This window comes from Anolis carolinensis, chromosome 2 (genome assembly GCF_035594765.1).
Source record: "Anolis carolinensis isolate JA03-04 chromosome 2, rAnoCar3.1.pri, whole genome shotgun sequence".
NCBI classification, from domain to species: domain Eukaryota; kingdom Metazoa; phylum Chordata; class Lepidosauria; order Squamata; family Dactyloidae; genus Anolis; species Anolis carolinensis.
This window is the reverse complement of record NC_085842.1, coordinates 94,550,513-94,573,379: the sequence shown is the minus strand read 5'-3', so window position 1 is coordinate 94,573,379 and position 22,867 is coordinate 94,550,513. Positions and strand designations below refer to the sequence as shown.

General features: G+C 40.8%; 1 protein-coding gene across 1 annotated transcript in view; it reads left to right on the top strand.

Annotated features, from left to right (window-relative positions):
• The window catches only part of galnt10 (polypeptide N-acetylgalactosaminyltransferase 10), an 86,766-nt gene that overhangs the window by 16,725 nt on the left and 47,174 nt on the right, over positions 1-22,867 (top strand). Inside the window, exons 2-3 of the mRNA XM_008114777.3 lie at positions 19,935-20,037; positions 22,303-22,441. Of these exons, the coding sequence (XP_008112984.2) occupies positions 19,935-20,037; positions 22,303-22,441 (242 nt within the window). The remainder of the gene's footprint in view (positions 1-19,934; positions 20,038-22,302; positions 22,442-22,867) is intronic.

The window sequence follows — 22,867 nt, the reverse complement described above, 5'->3', positions numbered from 1 at the left end:
GTTCAAGGTGGGGTTGCCAATCCTTTCTCTGAGACTGAGAAAGTCTAGCTATTTAAGGCCACACATTTGGTTTCATCATTAACCGGGGATTTGAACGCTGGTCTTTTAGAGTCCTAGTTCAGTACTCAAACTGTATACCATACTGGCTCTCTAAAATTATCCTCACATTTTATCTAAAATAATTATTTTGTTGAAACTTTCCAAGCTTTCTGACACTTTACAGTAGGAATTCTGCAATGTGCACATGTGCCTGCACACATACAAACTCATATGCAGTTCCCCCTTTACTGCTTTTGTTTGTGAAGTAGTAATGCATTATTGCAAAGGGATATTTTGAACTCATGTTGGAAAATGTTCAAAAACTACAACATTGACCTTTGTTAAAATGCAGACTATTTCAGACATAATATTTTCAATTTTTTTCTATTTCAGAGTAGGTACAAAATTCTGCTTTATAATAATACAAGAGACTGCTGTATAATAATCAATTGTAGATGTTTTAAACATCAATGTTTAACCGACTTTGAAAAAAATCTGAAAATCAGCTGGTTGTCAACTTCTGGTTGGGTTATAAATATATTCTTGAAGATGAGTTGAAATAAGGATTTATGTATTAAGCTTAGGAATCTTACATTCATATACTCCTTTCTTTTGAATTAGGTGTTGAAAAATGTTTTCATATTATATAGAAAAATCATCTTGATGATTTTGAATCAATTCCTTTCCTAATTTCTTTTCTGACAAAGAAGATAAACTGCTACTCTGTGTTCAATCCTTGTCATGTCCTAAAGCTCTATAGATAGCAACAAGATAGCAACAAGGACTGGGATCCTTAGATTTTTACTTTCAATCATAAATTATACCTGTGCTGAATGGAAGGAGGGGCCCTTCTTTTGTTTCTCACACAAAATAAAGGTTGTTTAAACATCTTCCATCATCAGATGCTTTGCAGCTCTCTAGATATTATTGGACTGTCTCAATCCACTAGTGTCAGTCTAGATAATGAATAGAAAATACTGATATGTGTTTCAGTCTGGAGTACTCAACAGAATATACTTTCCCCCATTTTCTATATAAATAGATTTTTGTATAAATACTATGATTAAATAAAATGAATTAGTAGGTATAATTTGAAAGTTTCAAATGTTGGCTAGGTTGCTACTTAAAATTTGACATAGTGCACATGAAGTTTTTGTGAGATCAGGCCCTGTGATTCCTAAGGATGTGTTGAGAAAAATGAGAGCATGCTCCTATTTCATATCTGCTCTGGAGGTAATATTACTGTGGTCAGTAACATCACCCACAATATCAGAAGTGCATTTACTTGCTCTTCCTTCAATATATATATGCCATTCTATGATATCAGTACATAATAATAATAATAATAATTTTATTCTTATACCCCGCCCCATCTCCCCGAAGGGACTCGGGGCGGCTTACATGGGGCCAAGCCCGGACAGAACAATATAAAAACAAAACAATAAAACAAATCAATCAGACAATAAAAGCAAGTCATTAAAACCACATACAACATAAAATGATAAAATCATGAATTGGGTTCAAAGGATCTAGGCCAAAGTGCTAAAAGTGCAAATATATCATGTCATCAGGGAAGTGTGGTTACTCAGCTACGATGGCTATAAAATGCAATTATAATACTGGGGAAGGCATACACTGTTAAATGGGCAACAGGTCGATCATACAGAGATCAGTCACCAAAAGCCTCTCGGAAGAGCCAAGTCTTCAGGCTCTTCCGAAAGGAGAGGAGGGTAGCGGCCTGCCTAATCTCCCCGGGGAGCGAGTTCCAGAGCCGGGGGGCCACGATGGAGAAGGCCCTCTCCCTCGTCCCCACCAGCCGTGACTGTGAAGGTGGTGGGAGCGAGAGGAGGGCCTCCCCCGACGAGCAAAGAGGTCGTGCAGGTTCAGCGCTGAGTCCAGGAGGACCCCCAAGCTGCGGACCTGCGCCTTCAGGGGAAGTACAACCCCGTCAAGCACAGGTTGCCACCCAATACCCCGATCAGACGTACAACTGACCTGGAGGACGTCTGTCTTGTCAGGATTAAGTTTCAGCTTGTTCGCCCTCATCCAGGCCAACACAGCGGCCAGACACTGGTCCAGTATCCAAGGGGCTTCCTTGGATTTAGGTGGAAAAGAGTAGTAGAGTTGGCACCGAACTCCAAAACTCCGGATGACCTCACCCAACGGTTTCATGTAGATATTAAAAAGCATGGGAGACAAAATAGAACCTTGCGGGACCCCACAGGTCAATAGCCAGGGGTCCGAGCAGGAGTCCCCCAGCTTCACCAACTGAGAGCGACCCTCCAGGAAGGACCGAAGCTACTGCAGAACAGTGCCCCCAAGACCCATCCCGGAGAGCCGCCCCAGAAGGATACCATGGTCGATGGTATCGAAAGCCGCTGAGATGTCCAGGAGAACCAGCAGGGTCACACTCCCCCTGTCCAGTTCTCTGCGGAGGTCATCCACCAAGGCAACCAAAGCCGTCTCGGTACTGTAGCCAGGTCTGAAGCCAGACTGCGATTGGTCCAGAAAATCAGTATCTTCCAAGAATCCCTGGAGCTGAGAAGCAACCACCCGCTCCAAGACCTTGCCCAAAAAAGGAAGGTTAGAGATTGGTCTGTAATTATTTAGGTTGGTCAGATCCAGAGAGGCCTTCTTCAAGACAGGCCTCACTATAGTTTGATTTGGCAAGATGGAAATTTGCCCTGCTCCAGAGAAGCGTTGATTATCCTCACAAACCAATCTGCTAATCCACCACCGGCCTGTTTTAAAAGCCAGGATGGGCAGGGGTCAAGGGCACAGGTGGTCGCCCTCACTGCTCCAAGGACCTTGTCCACGTCATTGTGACACCTCAGGCAGCGTGAGCACTGGGAAGTAGTAGGCCAATAAACAGTCTAATATCTTTATTAAGGAAATAAAGGAGACAACTAAAAATAAGCAGAGTATATAGTCCAGTAGTAGACCTTTCAGGAAAGGTCAAATATAGTCCAGTAATATGAAAGTAGATGTCCAGTATTAGAGTTCAAAGTTTTAAATCCAATAACCGAAACACACTCAACCTTAGGCTGTTTGAATGGGGATTAAGGCAAGGTCTGTCAAGAGTTCCAGGGCTCAATCCGAGGCTAGGATGCAAGGCAAGGCAAAGTTAGTCATGGTAAAGCTGAATCGCTGTCCAGGCTTGACAGGGAGACGAGAGGCAACGCCGGTCTACTCGAGAGTAGCGCGCTGCAGAACTAGAGTCGATGTGAATTCCTCAACTGACACGTTGAACACCGCAAAATCTATCTGGTGCCCAGAACTTTTATGGGACTTTGCTCTCCTCCTCAGCCAGGTGTCTGAACTCTTTCCCAAGGGAAAATGACCAAAGTCAACAACTTTGCCAGATGTAGTCCTCCCTGAAAACTCTCAAGGGAACCAGCTTAATTAACGCTTGCTTTCTCCGCTAAACGAGCGCTCCTTCTGGAAATCTGTTTTTCCGTGCGCGAAGCCTCCCAAAACAATCTGCGGTCAAAACTAACATTCTCTGGAGAACCGGGCTGAGAGCCAAGGCCCTTTTTTATGAACTGTGGGCTAGAACTGTAACAGGGGACATCTGGAAAGGAACGGAATCAGGCGGAAATGGCAAAAACCCCATCTCTTCTTCGGTCTGCTCCGTAATGACTCGGGGGTCTCTGAGACACTACAGTCATCAGGCTGAACAAGCTGAAACGAATCCCACAAGCTCAGACAGACAGATGCCTCGGTTACCTCCGCAGGCATTGCAACAAGGCCGGCATCCAAGTCAGAACGAATCTGAGCGATTTTATCTGCAAAATGGTGAGCAAACTCGCTACACTGAGTTGCTGAGTTGTCAGTGCCTCCCCAGCCTGAGGGGGATGGAGGAGCTCCCCAACAACCCGAAACAGCTCTGAGGATCTATTAGTTGCAGACGCGATGCGAGCAGTCAAGAAAGCCTTCCTGGCTTCCCGCAACGCCACGGAGTAGGCTCTAATGGCGGCTTTAGCCCATGCTTGGTCAGGTGCATCACGAGTTGTCCACCAGCGGCACTCTAATCTCCTTCTCGTGGGCTTCATCTCCGCCAACTCCCCAGTAAACCAGGGGGCTGGGGCAACTCCATGCAACGAGAGGGGAAGTTCGGGGACGATCATGTCTATTGCCCTGGACATCTCACTATTGTAGCGATCGACCAAGGCATCCACAGGATCGTCAGCCTCCGTGACAGACAGAACCCCAAGAGACCTCAGGAATCCGTCAGGATCCATAAGCCTCCTGGGGCGGACCATCTTAATGGGTCCCCCACCCCTGTGGAGGTTTGAGGACACGGTGAGTCTTAAACTGATCAGATGATGGTCGGACCATGACAATGGAAGAATAATTTGCTCTTCCACTCCGACCAAACCGTCACCCGCAACAAAAACCAGGTCGAGTGTATGCCCAGCTTGATGAATGGGACCCGATATTACTTGGGACAGCCCCATGGTCGTCATGGCGTCCATGAATTCTTGTGCTGCACCTGTCAAGGTGGTCTCAGCATGAATGTTAAAGTCACCCAGCACCAACAGGCACTGGGAACCCAACACCACGCTAGAGACCACCTCTGCTAGCGCAGACAGGGGTGGACGGTACACCAGCAGAATCCCCAAACTGTCCCGGGTACCCACCTTCAAGTGGAGACTCAAACCCGGCAGATTGCAGGACGGGGCATCTGACCAGGGCAATGGACTGCCGAAAGACTACCGCAACCCCACCTCCCCGCCCTCCAGGCCTGGCCTGCTGATTCACCCCGAAACCCGGAGGACAAAGCTGGGTGAAGCTTACCCCACCCATCTCGTCCAACCAGGTCTCAGTGATGCAAGGCAGATCCGCTTGCTCATCCAGGATTAGATCCTGGATAACTGAAGATTTACCGTTGACGGATCTGGCATTGAGCAGCAGGACCTTCAGCCCAGAGGGGCTGTCACGGAGGCTACCACACCTAACCTTATCCAGGGTCGCAAGAACCCTATTGCGCTTCTCCCTGGGAATCCGTCGACCGCACCTCCCCCTCCCCCACACGACCTCGATGGAACCCCCCCCCCAACCTGGTCCCCACCCCCCAAGGATCCTAGTTGCATTGGAGCAATATTAAAAGGGCCTAGTCAGCTCCCTAAATTCAGTGGGCTGCAAGGATCTCCTTCTAGTGTAGTATCTAGAGAAGGGGACAAATAGAGCCTATCAAAGGGGGGAGATCTCTATACATTGGACAAACAGGACAATCTGTGCGCATCAGAAATGACAACACTTTAAAAACAGCTGTAGAACATTTCAGTCTTCCTGCCCGTACAGTATGGAATTTACAAGTTGTCATCCTTGAACCAGGAAATTAGACTAGAAAGAGAGTTGAATTGAATTATATTTACAAATTCAAATTCATTAGCAGCTCTGTGAACAAAGGCAACAGCATCATAGCTTCCTGCGCATGTTAAAAATCCTTGCTACTGCACATATAACAAAAATTATCTTGCATATTTTTGAACCTAATAAAACTGACTTCTGCTAAGCAGATATAATTACACAGTACTACTAACTGACCACTGCAAAAATCTGAAAAAAAAATTCCCCAACCTTGTCCCAACCCTTTGAAAATTTTGGGCATAGGACATGATTTGCATCTATTTTTTTTTTACATTCTTTCCCATTCCCACAACTATATACCGTATATACTCGAAGATAAGCCGAGTTTTTCGGCCCTTATTTATGAGCTGAAAAAGCCTCCCCCGTCTTATATTCGGGTCAAGGTCAAGCCAGCAGCAGAGCCTGGAGGCCACAGTATTTCTTTTCCAAAACCTCCCTTCTTCGCTTCTCCTCCCAGGCTGGTTATCTTATTTTTTGAGAGCGAGAGAGACAGAGACAAGAAGCAAATGTTTTCAAAAGTGAAAGGAGAATGTGAGAGAAACCCTTGCAAGCCAGATTGCATGGGTAGAAGAGGAAGGAAAAAAGATATTCTTGCAAATTTGCTCGATTCATTCCTATTACTATTATTATTATTGTTATTACTACTACTACTACTACTACTACTACTATTGCAAGAACATTTGAGTCTAAAGGGAGGGAAGGAGGGAAAAGAGAGCAACAGAAGGTGTGTATTTCTTTTTATTCCTAAGGAAACAAAAATGAGGTGGGTTTTTTTGGGAGGGGGAGAGAAGTTTTAAAAAGCCTTTTCTGGCTACTTTTAGAGTTTGAAAAAGGGAGAAAGAAAAGAGGTGGGAAAGGGCAGGAGAAAAGAGGACAAAGTTATTTTTAGGGGGGCTTTGCTTGCATTTCTTCCTTGGGTAAATGCATGCCCCCAAAGCTTCTAAATATTTATATAGATGTTCCCCCTACAAATACATTAATATATGAATTTTCCCCTCATATCCTATGTAAATATAGAGATTTCCATGTACCTGTATATCTGTTCCTATATGTATGCATTAATTTTATATATGAATTTTATATTAATTTTACCCTCACATGTTTGTAAGTGCAGAGGGAAAATGTGTGTGCGCGAGTGTGCACACACACAGAGAGATGTCTAGATAGATATAAACATTGATAAATTGGGCTTGGAAATATTGCAGGAGGAAAATGCACATAGAGAGAGGATTTGCAATGGTTTCAGGGGGAAATACACATGTGAAATTAGTATATATAATGATAGATCTATATCTAGCTCTGCATTGTTTATGTAAGCATTATATGTTTGCCTGTTACTATGTTGGAAGCTGGCCTGAGTCCCCAGGGGGAGATAGATAGGGCAGGGTATAAATGAAGCTGTTGTTGATGATGATGATGATGATTATAAAGTTATTGTTGCTTTTCCACTTATAGAGTTAGTTTACTGTTTTTCTTTGAAATGCAGTAAATATTCAAAACATTTAACCCACTGATGCCTCAATTAATGTAATTTTATTGGTATCTAATTTTATTTTTGAAATTTACCAGTAGCTGCTGCATTTCCCACCCTCAGCTTATACTCGAGTCAATAAGTTTTCCCAGTTTTTTTGTGGTAAAATTAGGTGCCTCGGCTTATATTCGGATCAGCTTATACTCGAGTGTATACGGTACATATGCTTTGTATGTGAGGCCTTAACATCATTCTGTACTTCATCTGAAGAAATTGATTTATATCCATGTAAGCTCATACTGAAACCTGTCAGTTTTAAGGGTGCTGCCACCCTTTTTCCTTCCTCCTTTTTTACCTTTCTAATTAGTTACTTTTCTGGCAGGATGCTATGGAAAAACTCTTTGCTCAATTTGATTGCTGACTCTGTAGTATTATCTTCACCTTTTTGCATTTACAGATACCGTGTTTCCCCGAAAATAAGACAGTGTCTTATATTAATTTTTGCTCCCAAAGATGCACTAGGTCTTATTTTCAGGGGATGTCTTATTTTTCCATGAAGAAGAATTCACATTTATTATTGAACAAAAAATTAACATTTACTATATACTGTACAGTAGTTGTCATCACAAACCAGCATAACCAGACAAACTGAATCCTATCAAGAACTTCTTGTGACTACCAATATTTCCATGTTATGTACATTTATGTACATGTTATGTACATCTATGGTATGTACATTTACCGATCCTACATGCTCTGGTGTTCTGTTTGGCGGGCATGCTTCCTAACACAAACTTTGCTAGGTCTTACTTTGGGGGGAGGCCTTATATTTAGCAATTTAGCAAAACCTCTACTAGGTCTTATTTTCTGGGGATGTCTTATTTTAGGGGAAACAGGGTAGGATCACTATGATAAATAGATATCCCTAATCACATTGTATCTAGCGAGCACTCTCATGTTCATAGCTTTTACTATTACCTCATTATGGCTGGCATCCAAACCAATATGTGAGGTTGATTCACTCGAGCACACAGATTTTTAAAATTATTTCCATCAGGCTTAAAAGCCTTCTTTAAAGGTTAGGGATCTCTTAAAGTAGCAATCCATAAAGGAAGAGTGGGCAGCTTGCGTGGCTTCAGCAATTTCCTACTGTAAATTGCACAGATTGGCAAAAATGTCCCCTTGACAAGATAAAATGCTACCCCTGGAAGCATCTGCAAAAAGCCATCCCCCCCCCCTCCCTTTTGACCAAAAACAAAAGGGATCTCCAGTGGAGTGGATAAGGTTGGGTCAATGGCTGTGAAAACAAATTGGTAGGCATATGTTGTCATGGCACTGAACTTTGTTGACCCTCTCATAAAGCTTGAAAGACTATCACTAGCAGGATCCCCTCATTCTCCTGTAGAGGGGCACAGCAGAAATACTTTCCATCTCATCCGGTAGGTAGAATATGAACTCACCTATCCACAGTATACATTTAGATCAACTAGATTTTTGTCCAATCTTTTAGTACAACTAACTCACAAAGCATCTCACAGGAAATGAAATGAAATGTGGGACAAAATGTTGCCTGGCAGTAAAGGAAAGCTCATCTAGGACTGTGTCAATGAATTGTGGAAAGATGCCTGGTAGTAGTCTCCTTTTTTGCCATAAGTTCAGCTTCAGTAGTTAAAATACTGGCAGATAATCTGAAAAACATCATCAAAATCTCAACAAACTGTCATGTCCTTCCTGATTCTTTGTGCTCATTTTCAGAGCAATATAACATCTGCTTGTTCTCTCCTCTTCGTGTTTATAGCCTGGTGATGTGTGATTTCCAGAAAAAAGTAGTACAGTACTAGTAAAATTTTCAAGTGTTCTAAATAATGTAGACTCATCTATCACATCTACCTTATGTGTTGTATTGAACCGCTGTGGAACTTATAATGGAGTACTTGTAATTACATAAATAGAATACATTTCCCTTACATTTAACAAAAAAAAAGACCATATAGACCAGGGGTCCTCAAACTTTTAAAGCAGAGGGCCAGTCCACAATCCTTCAGACTGTTGAGGGGCCGAATTATCATTTGGGGAAAAAAACCCAAACAAATTCCTATGCACACTGCACATACCTTATTTGCAGTGCAAAACAATGATAATAACAATGAAAGAACAATACAATATTTAAAAATAAAAAAAATAACCAACATAAACCTATCAGGATTTCAATGAAGTTTGGGCCTGCTTCTGGCCAATGAGATAGTCAGGTTAATTAGGATTGTTGTTGTTGTGTGTCTTCAAGTCATTTCAGACTTTGGGCGAGCTTAAGTCCAAAATTATTTATTTATTCATTTACTACATGTATTTACTACATTTATATCCCACCCTAATCACCCCGAAGGGAACTCAGAGCAGCTGTATGTACATACAGTATATTATATTATTAGCATAGCACAATATTAGCATTATATATTATTATATTGAACTATATCACTATACTGTAATATATGTAATATACAACATATAATTAATATTATATGGTATTATTATTAGTATTATATTGTATAAAATGATAATGTTATATCAATATCATATGTATAGACAATATATTATATTATTAAAACGGATATAAAAATATTATATTATAAATGAGGGCGGGGGCCAGGTAAATGACCTTGGAGGGCCGCATCCGGCCCCCGGGCCTTAGTTTGGGGACCCCTGATATAGACCATATACCAAAAGAGAGCTGCACCTGATATGTCTTAAATCAATAATATACCTTTTTTTAAACCAGGTCATAACTGTGCTACAGGTTGAATATCTCTTATCCAGAAATCTTAAATACTTCAAAAACGGAAACGTTTTACCACCAGCCATCCGCTTCCACCTTTGAGGAAAGGGAGCTAGTCACACATCCAACACCTACCAAATTTTCTTCAAATGACATTGACAGAGGAAATGAAGGACATTGAGAGAGGAAAAGAAGGACCCTTGTAGAAAGTAGAGTTCCCAGACACTTCTGTGCTTGCTCTCCACCTGACCATTGGTGACATGGGGCAGGCTCCCTGGAAACAGCTATGAGGCCAAATAGAGAGCCAGTCCATTGGGTGATGTCTGTATCTAGCCTGGAGGTAACAAAAAGACTGGCAGAGAAGGATTGCCCCTCAGTTCCTAACTATTTTGCTAAAAGATGGGAAGCATCTGAAATATCTGTTTCTTACATGGGCCTTGTGTAAATAGATACCTCCTGGACCCCCTGCTCTTCTCTTTCTTCCATCAGGACTCCAAGAGGGAAAATTCAGCAGATGCTGGATGTGTTACTAACCTCCTTTCCCTCCATCCCTCATTCATAGTGTATGTGCAAACACATGTATTCCAAAAACTGGAAACGATCCAAAATCTGAAAAAACAACTGCTCCCAAGCATTTCAGATAAGGGAGACTCAACCTGCATCAGTGTTATTAGTATTATTATGCTGCTTTTATGTCTTGAGACACAGAGCAGCATCATTAATTCAGTCTTACTTGTTAGTTCCATTTCAAATTGATAAAAACCCAGTTGAACAATCTGCTTCACTAAAGGACAGATGTGACTCTGGGGCACAGTCAGCTCAGCACATTTTGTCTCTACTTGTTCTTATAACTAAGAAAAGATTTTGCAAAAACCAAACAATTTTAATAGTGCATTAATTTGTTAGGTTATTTCTCTGAGCACTACATATTTTCAGTGCTTATCTTCTTAGGAGAATAACTACACATTAATATATTTTATATTATATTTAGCCTGTCTAACATGATTTATTGCCGTGAAATAGTCCAAATAGCTATTTATGAATGTAGACATAGATCTGCTATGGGAAATTTTCCACAGAAAACTATAGCATCAGAAGTTTTAATAGGAAAACTGTTTGACTTAGTATCTTGAATGCTTTGATGATCTCTACTGCCTTTCCAATCCTTCTCAGGATCTCACATATCTTCTCTTCATGTATGGCTGAAATAGCCATAGGGCCAAGGTGTAACATAGATCTATTGAATCATTATACAGAATTTAGAAAGCATTATTCCTTCAATAGCTGCATGCTTACTTTGAAATATGTAATAAATTAGGCTAGTGTTTCTCAAACTCTTCTGCTCCTCCGAGTGTTTTGGACTTCAGCTCCCAAAAATTCCAGCCAGTTTACCAGCTGTTAGGAATTGTGGGAGCTGAAGTCCAAAACATCTGGAGGAACAGAGTTTGAGAAACACTGGATTAGGCTGATTAGTTTTGCCGATAGGTTTTGCTAATATTGAGCTTTGAATTCATTGTACAAAATTTGAATGCCAGTGGACTTTTCTTTCCATTGCATCTTGTTGAAAGGCACTGTTGAGGGTTGGGCACTGCCCAGAATGAAAGTATTTGGGTTACTGGAGTTGACTGGGAGGAATAAATTGGTAGAAATTGTGAAAAGGCACCTAATACAGTCAAAATCAGCTTTTAAGCTGTTGTAGGGAAACTGTTTTGGGGAAAAACAGCAGGAAAACCCAATCCGTTCTTCCAACTCCGGAAACAAACCTAATGTTTGTTTGTTTTCTGAGATCTTACAAATGTTAGCTGGGCACTGGAACTAGCTTCTGTTTTGATTAAATGCTGGGCTTAGAGGTTATAGATAGACACAGCACACATTTGCATTAAAGAGAGAGCATATGCGATTGCATGCAGGGGAGAGTACGGTGCTGCCAGTCTGCTTACACATAACAATAACACACATACAGTATATTGACTGGATTGTTGTAAGCTATTATATATATATACTGCTTTAATATATATCTATATGTATCTATATTTTCATCTTTTTTTTAAAAAAAACTTTACACTGAAGATTCTGAAAGCTTTTGGAATATATCATTAGAGACTTTTTTAAAAGTCAGTATCAGGCATCTTTTCCAACCATTTTGTATTGCTACCAAATGGTGGTGGTGTTTATTTTGGAGAACTTGAAGAGAACTTCAGTTGAAGCAACTTCAGAGAAGAAAGCATTCAAATATATGTACATTCCTCTGGATCCTTAGAATTTATTATATGTAATGTGCACCCTTGTCCGGACCATGCGGATCAAGAATTGGTCTCTACGACCTACAAACCCACCGCCAAGACGTTACATTTGGAAGGCAATCATACTAGGCCGCAAGTAATAGCCTATGATAATATGGTGATTGTAGTATATAACTGAGGAAAACTTTTACCCTTTTTCCTAAATGTTGGATGGTTGAAATTTTTGAGAACACTTGGTATTTTTTAGGAACTTCACATGCATTTCTGAGGTCAGTAAATCCAAGTACTCCAGTCTTACTAAAGATGGGCTGCTGCAGTCTCACAACTTACCTAAAGTGCACTATATCTGAAGTAAAACATAAGTTAGAGACTTCTTGGTTCAGAATGTTTTGTCTTGGGAATTTTACTCCTCATTGATGATATATAAATGAGCTATACAATGACTATTCATCTGCATTCCTCTTTATGTCTTTATTGGAAAGAGGCTTGATTAAAAAATGGTTTCTACAAATGAAAAATCAGAAGATTAGAGCTTTTGCTTCTTTTCTTTTTCTACATCAATTCCCACTGTTAAAAATAAAAGCCGCTGTTCTGTCTAAAAGGTAGCTTAACACCATATCTCGTTCTCTCCTATGTGTGCATATTTCTTCTCTAATATTAATCATGGGGCTGCCATTTTATCTTGTGAATGTAGTATATATTTCTTCTACACATGATAAAAAGCTACTCTTGATAGCAAATCCAAGTCAAAATGTCAGCGCTTTTCATATACTCCGTGTTGGAAGGAAGAAATATTGACCCAAGATACTGCATTATGGGATGTAGCTGCAACCCAGAGTTTTGTCATTGTGGCTAACTCAGCTGGTGCCACCCCGCAAAACATGTACCTGAGACCAGGTGGCACCCCACACAAAAAGGGCTTCTGGGGCATTGCAGATCAGAGTGATTGCCACACTTTTCAAGTTGTGGGGTACTTTGAGACAAGCAGCTGGAGCGATTACATAGGTCCTGCTGCAGTTGCTCATCTCAATGCACCTCTTGACTGGGTGATCACTGCAGCTGTCATTTCCTACTGCCCACATTTGCAGCATAATAAACAGGCCAGAATTCTAACCCAGTACTCAAATGACTACAACAAATTGGTTCTCCTTTTCTTCTCTGCAATGTGTTGCCCTTTTGCTCCCCCCCCCCCCAAAGTATTAAAAAAGAAGAAACAAGAGAAGAGCATGTGCGGAAGCCATGGCTAATCATTACACTGCTTCCAGAGTTCTTTCAGAGTATAGCTAAAGCATGGGCTTTTGGCAGGCTGTTTTGTTTATAATTGTACAGTTTTAATGATGTGTTATGTTTTTTAAAAGTCAAATTGTTTTTAATATAAAATAGTTTTTATTGATAGTTTCAATCATAAAAATAAACGTTGGTGGGGTTTGGGAAAGAGGAGAGGGCGGAAGGGGAAGGGTATTGGGAAGGGATGTAAGGAGGGGGAGGGGAGAGTGGTGGGTAACCCCCAAACATCCTCCACCCTGGTATATGGGGGAGGGATTGGAATGGGGGGAGGGGGGATGGAATGAGTGAAGGATTGAGGGGGAGGGTCGATAGGAAAACCGTGGTAGGGGTCTAGGAAGGGGGAGGGGGAGCCAGCCAAATAATGTCTATAGAACAGTGTGTGAATACTATTTCTACCTCATTGTTTTTGTAAAACTCCACCCCAACATTTCAGAATAAATATTTTGGTCATTTTTAATACAGAAAATATTCAAATTACATCAGCATTCACTCTTCTATTCTAGCTGGAATCAGACAAATGAAATAGTGATTAGACAAAAGATTAAAATTCCATTTGTATGTGCATCTATCTGTTGAATACTTCTAATTTCCTTTGGCAGTATGTTGAAAAAAGCTTGGTGGCAAGAGAGGATTTACAGAAATCGGTCTGAATGTTTTTTGTTGTTGTTACATTAATATATCTTTCTACTTGAATCTCTTTCATTAAAACAAGTTATGAGAACCATGGAGAAAAGATTAGCTTTAGACTAAGCCAGTTCATTTTAATTTGAGGAAAGTGCATTTTAATTTGATGTATGAATTTACTATAGAAAACGGGTATGTGAGATCCAATGAATTGTCAACCAAAAAAACAAAGCCAGATTAATTTGATTTGCTATGAAATGAAATGCAGAGCTATGATCCAATCATCCTCTGAATCATACCCATAGTTTATCTTGGCAGTCCAGAGCAAGACAGTCTCAAACACAGTATCTGTGAAAAGTTACTTCTTGCCTGAAGTTTTAATTTCAGTTAATAAACTCTCTGAGAGATTCTGCTATCCTGTTTAAATTAATACATGAACAGGGGAACAAAAGCAAGTTTCCTTTTCAGCGATCTGGTGACTTCAGACCTGATGAAGGTCTGTGGCAATTTGGTTGCTTTAAAAAGCACTAGCTGGAATCATTTTGGCTTCTTATGCATGTAAAAGTTGTCTTATGGACACTGTCTATTGGACACTTTTGTCCATTAGAGAGTGTCTAGGTTCAGTTCAAAATGGCAAAAGAAGAATTATGTATGTGTTGCTATTTTGCATGCAGATGTGCATGGTTGAACAAAGGATACACGTGGACATTAGGCTATAAACTGGATGTACAATGCTGTTTTGTAGCAGAAATACTGTACTCTAGGGGTTGAAAAAGCTGTCCTGTATCTGTGTTGTACAGGATCCTCCAATACCATATTTAAGATTTAGTTAATAAAACAAAATCATGGAGTGATCAGGTATAGCAAACACCAGAAACACTTAGCAGACAGAACTTCTGCATTTAGTATGCAGTTCAGACCTCAGTTGTGTATCAAATGGTGTGATCTCCAGCTGCATGGCCTTGGCAAGCTTCCTATTCTCTTCTCTTTGTAGTGCTCGCTGGTCTAGTTTGGCGCAATGAAAGAAACAGCAGTTGTCTTCTTATTAGATATGGCCATGCTGCTCTCAGAGCTTGGTTTACCTTGTATTGACTGCCTCCAGCCATCTTTTGACACCTTCCTTTGTCCCCATTCATTTTTATGTTTTTATCTCCACCTTACTTGCAATCCTACCACTGCCATAACCTTCCCAAAAAGCTAATTTTTCCTTAAGATCCTCTCCCCTTTTCTCTCTCTTTACCCCCATTCTTTCTGTCACTTCCCAACATCCCATAGCCACATCACATTTGCCCCTTCCATTGCCTTACTAATCTCCTCCTATTTTCCTCCTTCCCTCCCTGCCTTTACTCCACCTGTCAGTTCCCTATTTAATTCACTTGTTCCTTTGCCCAGCCCACTCCTCCTTTCTCTGCCTCACTGCTCCTTTTCTTCCTTTTGCAATGGACTGCTCCATAACATAAGAGAGTGCAAGGCATTTAATTGTCAATGGAGCAATCATTAGTGGCAGCAGATGGGAACAGCCTTGGCAGGTGATTTTTAGGTTCCAGGTGGTGAAGGATTTAGCCTGAGGAAACACTTTCTGGTAGGGAATATGCTGAGTGGTTTTTTGGACTATTCTTCTCATCATGGCTACTGACCATCCTGGCCGTGAATTCTGGAAGCTGGAAGCCAAAATAACTTTTCCTGGGACTAACAATTAAAGATGAATTCAAGCAAGAGCTGTGACATTTGTCAAATCAGATGTATTTTTTCAGAGGCAGTTGCTGATGTCTCAAAAGTAGGGTGAGGGTAGACCCAAAGCACACTTATCTTAGAATTGACAAGTTTCTCAGCCCCCTTGACCTTCAGTGTGTGGGGATTGGCTACATGTTGAGTAAATATATGCACTTTTCTTAAAACTGAATGCACAGCCTGGATCCAATTAAATTTGATTTGAAGTGGTGATGACTGGTGTTTTTGGATGATAACATAGAATCATAGAGTTGGAAGAGACTATGTGGGTAATCTAGTCCAATCCCTACCATGCAGGAAAAGCACAAAGTGCCCCTGACAAATGACCATCCAGCCTCAGTTTAAAGCATAACTGTGGGGAAGAGATGAGGGGAAACTGGGTTGGAAGAACCATTCTTGTGGAGTGGTGTTGGATGGGGCAAGGAAGTAGAAAGAATTTCAACTAGAGGGAAAAAAATCTCCATAGCATCATGGTTCCACACAGTAAGTGCAGTACAATGGGACCATAATAAATGGTCTGATATGAATACTGAGGTTCTTGAAAGCGCCTTCTGTCAATGACTGCCTCTCCTTCTCTCTATGTAGTGAGGAGAAGATGTATTCTTCTTAAGGGTAACGGAACTGGAATAGTCAGATAGTGTTGTAAATGAACATTCATTTTGTGGGAAGCTAAAAACCTTGTGGCAGAAGACCTACCTATACTTGCTAGGTCCAATTGAGCATAGATATCACAAGTGCATTGCATGAGCACTTGTTTTGCCCTAGGTCCTAGATCATTCAGAAATTGTAAAGGAAGGCCAATTTTAGCCATCTCATTGTTTAAGGCCACTACCCATGATGACTTGTGGACACGCTGGTCTTGATCCTCTAAACATAGGTGAGAAAGTATGAGGAGAAGATGTATTTCATTAGACAAGTGTATGTTTAGGCAGAATTATATTTATTTAAATGCGGATCATGGATTGAAAAATACAATCACAGTTATAATTCCTGGGATAACATAAGAGGGGAGTATATCGTTATTTAGTCTTGTTAATAGCTGCTTCTTAATTGTCAGGGCCATTCCACACCATCATACATAATAAAATCTGGATGTCCCTTATTCCTATTGTGAAAATCTGACAATTTTAGTCTCAAAGCCTAGTTAATGTGAAATTCCCCATATGAGGTCTTACTTTATACAAGTTCAATGTGTGATCTTTGTTTCTGTTCTGGATTTTGAATCTTCCTATGCATTTCTAATATGTGAGTCTACACTTATCTTTTTGTCTGCTTTGTGAATCTTTTATGTTGTTGTAATACACACAAAGATTCTAGTTGATTGTTATTAATGCACCCTTATTTAACCCAGACTATGATATACATATCTTAAACTATTTATTATAATTGATCCTTTTTTACACTTTTTTCCTCAAAATCTAATTCTGCTTTCTGTATAATATGTTCTGCATAAAAATAAATAGATAGGGTAATAATAGCCTTACTGGTTGGAAACCATTGTTTCTCCATATTCTGACTTGTCGGTGTTCCTTTGTCCAAAGTGTAAATTATACATTAGGACAGTGAAATGTTGTAACTCACCCATTTCCTTTAGAATGGTCTGTAGGTTTCCATGATCTACTCAATCAAAAGTTTTATTATAATCTGTATAGTGGAGGTTGAATTTATTCTGAATTATTTCAGTACATTCATTAGTCAATATTATATTCTTAATATTATTTTATTGAGTTTATATTCTGCATTTCTCCAAAAAAATCTTTACAAATATTGAAATGCCTATATTTGTATATACATATGCTTGGAGATCAGACCCAAGTTTAAATTCATTTATGCTTCGTATTTATTTTATATGCATCGCCTAGAAGGTACAATATTTTAAATAATTTTGTACATGAAACAAAATTTTGTGTCCATTGAACCATCAGAAAGCAAATGTGTTACCATCTCAGCCACTCACAAAGAGTATTTTGGAATATTTTATATTTTAGAACTCTGGATAAGAAATGCTCAACCTATACTTTGCTAATGTGAATACAATGGAACCTCAACTTATGAGCCTCCCAACTTACAAACATTTTGAGTTACGAACCGTTGCTCAGCTCGGTTTTGCTTTGACATGCAAGCTACCACCAGAGGGAGTACTAGTGCAAGAGTACAGGGCTTTAGGGCAGGCTTGGGCAAACGTTTTTGCTTTGGGGCCACATTGTGGGTCCAGCCAAAAGGGCTGAGCTGGAAGGGAGGATGGACGGGCACACGGTGGGCAGAGCAGGCCCAGGAGGGTGAGGACCCAGCAGAGGGCAGGGTCAGGAGTAGGCAGAGCATGGCCCGGGGTCATCCTCCAATTGTCTTCCTGACATAAGGACGGGGCTGCTCACCACATCCTTATGCCAGGAGGAAGGCGGGACACATGGCGACTGCCCTGATCCTTCTCCCCCCAATCCTCAGGCAGTTCTCTTGGTATTATGCGGGAAGGAGGGTGAGACAGGCGGTGGCTGTGAGGGCTCTCAGCTGCCGCATGTCTTCCTCAAGTCGTCCTCCCGGCTTTGGGCGGGGCTGCTCATATCGTATTTTTGCTGGGAGGAGGACAAATCATGCAGTGGCTGAGAGTGCTCCAGAGGGCTCTCAGCTGCTGCATGCCTTCCTCCCCTGTCTTTTTTGGCATAAGGATTTGATTGACCACTGTGTCCTTATGTCAAGAGGACATAGAAAATGAGGAGTGACTGAGGTAAGTGCCCAGGAGACCCCCGGGCATCCTGCTCCCGGGCCTTAATTTGCCCATGCCAGCTTTAGGATTTCAAGGGAGCTGCCTCCGTGCATCTGTGCCTCATGCTCTTGTCCGCCTTGGGAGATTGCTGTCTGCTTTGCTCTTGTCCACTTTGAGGAACTTTGGGTTAATTGAATTTTTGTTATTTTTATTCCTGGTATGTTTGGCTTCACAAAAAGAGAGAGGGGGAGAGAGGGGGAGGCTGGAATGAGTATAGTATGAAGAAAATGATGCTCCTGCCTCTTCACTTAAGCTTTGTACTTTCTTGACACAACTTTGTGCTTCTACCATTTTAAAGATCTTTCTTTAGTGTTGCTTGTGTGTGTTCAGGTTTTGCCTTTCTCTTACACTGGCCAGCACACATTTGGTTGTGTACTTCCTTGCCACAGTGGCAGGATAAAACCAAACACTGCCTATCTCTGAACATTTTCCCTTACCAATTTTCACAATAGATTAATGTTTTGAATGTTATCTGACAATTTAAATACAAGTTAGCATTTCTAACATCTGGAATAAAAGTCTGCTCTGTTTAAGTGGATCTTTTTACTGATGGGATTCTTGATGTGTATCAGTGGTTTGAGTGCTGGACTATGATTTCAATAGAATGGGAGTTTCCAGGTGTGGGAGAATGGATTAATAGCATTTCAATGATAAATTTGCTTTGAGATAAGAGTGATTTCAGTTAAGAACTTGGCCACAGAACAAATTAAACTCTTAACTCAAGGTATCACTGTACATAACAGAGGGCAGATTTCAGCCAGGGATAGCCTATCTCAGTGCTTCTCAGGAGATCAGATGAGGGCAAGGGCAGCAATATTTTATTTCCAGTGTACCAGGGAGTAACACTAAATTAGTTCCCATCTATATATATAAAAGAGTGATGGCATCACGGCGACCCACAAAACAACAAAACTACAGGCCCCCCAACCTCGAAATTTGACAACACAACCCAACATCCACGGCTCTAGGTTGATACAACAAAAAGAAAAGAAAAATAAAGTCCTAATTAGAGAGAGAGGAATAATTGCTTTTATCCAATTGCTGCCAGTTAGAAGGCTATGCTCCTCCAACTTGGTCTCCTAGCAACCCAATAAAAAATAATAAACACTAAAAAAATAATTAAAAACACTAAAAAAATTAATACAATAAAATACTATAATAACAGAAAATAACTAAAAATAATACAATAAAATAATAAAATATAATAAATAAAAAGATAACTTACAATAAAATTAATTAAAATACAAATAACATCAAATAATAAGCATTACACAACAATTTTTAACCAATACCACCACCACTTTGCCACAGCAACACGTGGCCGGGCACAGCTAGTTACATATAATTTTTTTTCTTCTTTCTTAGAAGCTCTCCTGGTACTGGCAGCCAGTGGCTCAAGGAGCACCACTTTTAGTAGCAATATATTTTTTGTAACTTCTTGTATGTCATAAGTCAGTTGCTTGCCCATTTTCTGGAAATTGATAAGGAATGAATTGAAACAGTTAAGTATCCTGAAATAAAAATCCAAGCAAATCTGCTAAATATTTTTCTAAATGTGACATGTTGGCAGTTCAGCTTAGTCTTGGTGCACTTTTACAGAAATATAATACTTATTGTGTTTGTCTAAAGGGTTTTCATACAAGACAAAAGAAAGAAGCTTCCCTTGGCAATGGAGAAAGAAAAAAGGACTGGCATGACAGAGATGTTATAAGGAGAGACTTACAACGAACAGGTAAAGATACTAACTCATTCAATCTTCATAATATACTGTATTTCAAGATTCAGAAAACAGAAGGGGAAATGGTTGACAGCATCGAATATCAAGGAAATATGTAGCTCATGTAGTTCAATATAAATTATGGTTATCACACTACATAAGAAACCCATTGCAGTTGATTCTTAAAAGTGTATTTAAATAGAAAAGTTATTGTTATCAGCAGAAGACAAATGAGGAGACATACATCGTAGTCTCTCTTGGGAAGGAGTTCCAAAGTCTAGGAGGAAGTCCTTGAGGAAGGTTCTCTCACATTCCTAATGAGTTTTGTTTTTATATCCAAAAGCTTGCAGGTGCAATCGCTTGTTCTGAGAAAAAGTCATGCCCTGCGAGACATGGAAATGGAAAATGGGGAGATTACCTGAGCAGCTACTTTTGTATGCTGTTTCCCCTGAAACCTCCCACCCCCCAGGTACCCTTAATGGGTACCAGCATGTGACAAGGGAGTGTTCTTAAGTGCAAAATCCCCAGAAAGATGAACTAAATATAAAAAGCAGGAGGAAAAGTGCTGATTTGTGTCAAGCAGATTTGTGAGTAGTACAGCTGTTTTAAGGCAAGTTGAAGTAAACAGACATGTGCATAGGGCACCCATGCAGTGTCTCCTTGCTCTAGTTGAGGCATGTCCAAAGCCCAGCCTGGGGGCCAAATGTGGCCCCTGTTCAAATTTCCACCAGCGCTCTCTCTCCAGGCCTCCCTCCCTTGACTTCCTTCCTCTCTTCCTCCCTCCCTCCCTCTCCCCCCTCCCTCCTTTCCTTCCTTTCCTCCTTCATTTGTGGGGATCAGGGCCCTGGAAAAGGTGGGCTCCTTAGGAGGAGAGAGAGATAGTGGCGTCTAGCATCTCTTCACCCTGATTGAGCATCACCTTCTTGGGTGGCTCTGGCCTCGGGCATCCCGTCCAGTGACTCCCCCCCCCCTTCCCCCACAACTTTTTCTTTATTTCTTTTCAGAGGAAGGCTCCCCAATTGCCCTGCTTGCCCCAGGAACTTGCTGCTGCTGCCACTGCCACCACTGCATGGCCAGAAATGATGGCCCCTGTAGGCCGAGTACCTGCCTAGCTTCCCTTCCTCCCTCCCTCTCCGCTCCATCTTAATCCTGCGGCACCTCCTTGCGTTTTCCAAAAAGGCTGCCCTTCACTGCGGTTCCTCCCTTTGGAAGAAAAAGGAAGAGCCAGGCGTCATGTATAAGCCCCCCGCCGCAATCAAAACCTCTACACTACACATTTTTCCACTACAAATAAGACATATGTAATGTGCATAGGAATGTGTTCATTTTTTTTCAAACTATAGTCTGGCCTTGCAACAAGCTGAGGGACCGTGAACTGGCCCTTGGTTTTAAAAGTTTGGACACCCCTGCTCTAGTTCATCCAGCGGGAAGCTGGCCTGACAGTGACTGAGCTACATGCTGGTGGAAGACAGCAGTACATCTATTCTTCGCTGGAGCCTTAGAAGAAGAAGAAAAGATATGGCAAAATTTCCAAAAGCCTCGGCAAGTGAGCTGTGTGACCCTGATTTTGGAAGCCTTTTGCCTCACACAGTAACACCCATTAGGAAGAGTTTTTAGTGAGGGTGACAGCAGCATCTTCACTGGTACTTTTGTGCCAGAGGTCCAAGTGGCAAAAGAAGCAGATGATCAGCTAGATGTAGTCAGTTATAAGGAAGCTGAATATTAGCAAATAATTTCCAGTGGTAAATAATGGAATAATTAGCGACAAATAGAAAAACTTCCCACTATTTAAACAAGTCAGTGTGGGGCCAACTTCTCTCAGGGGGAAAAGTTCATGCTGTCTAAGTGAATAACCTCAAACTGTTTCTGTAGTTCATTTCACAATAAAAATGCATGAAAAGGTAGGTCTTAAAATGGAAATGCCATTGAAAATTGCATGAACAATGAAATACATAAGTCATTTGTAAACTGGAATAATTCTAGTGAGTCTGCATTAGTGAGCCTTTTCAAAATGATAGAATTGCATTGCCCACAATTCTTAAAACAGCATTCTTAAAACTGTCATCTTTCTTTGAGACTGATTGACTGTTTAACCATTTGGGGCTGTTATGAAACCATATTGTACCACTGATGACTGGTGCCATAATTAGCATTGCCTAGAGCTGTGAGGAAAAAGAGATCTGGCTTCTTGAGGTTTAAATGTGGGTGGCTGGATGAGTAATCTTTCTTCATTTAGGAAGTGATACTAATGATTTCATTTGACTTACTTTGTACTTGTAGGAAATGGAGAACAAGGAAAACCATATCCTATGACAGATGCTGAGCGAGTTGATCAGGCATACCGGGAAAATGGCTTTAATATTTTTGTGAGTGACAAAATTTCTCTCAATCGCTCTCTACCAGATATACGACATCCAAAGTAAGTATGAATGTCCTTATTACTAGAATTTGTTTTTTATGTTCCCCCTGTAATGTTAGTTCAGCCAGCATAGACCTTAATGGCCCCCATATCCTTAATGTAGACCAGGGGTCCTCAAACTTTTTAAGTGGAGGGCCGATTCATGGTCCCTCAGATTGTTGAGGGGCCGAATTATCATTTGAAAAAAAAAATGAACCAATTCCTATGCTGACTGCACATGTCTTATTTGTAGTGCAAAAAAAACCCAACAACAACAACAACCACCCAGCAACAATTATTTATTTATTTATTTATTTACTACATTTATACCCCACCCTCTCTCACCCCGAAGGGGGGACAGAGCGGCTTACAAGTGGTATGTACATACAATATATGATATTATTAGCATAGCACAATATTAGCATTATATAATACTATATTATACTA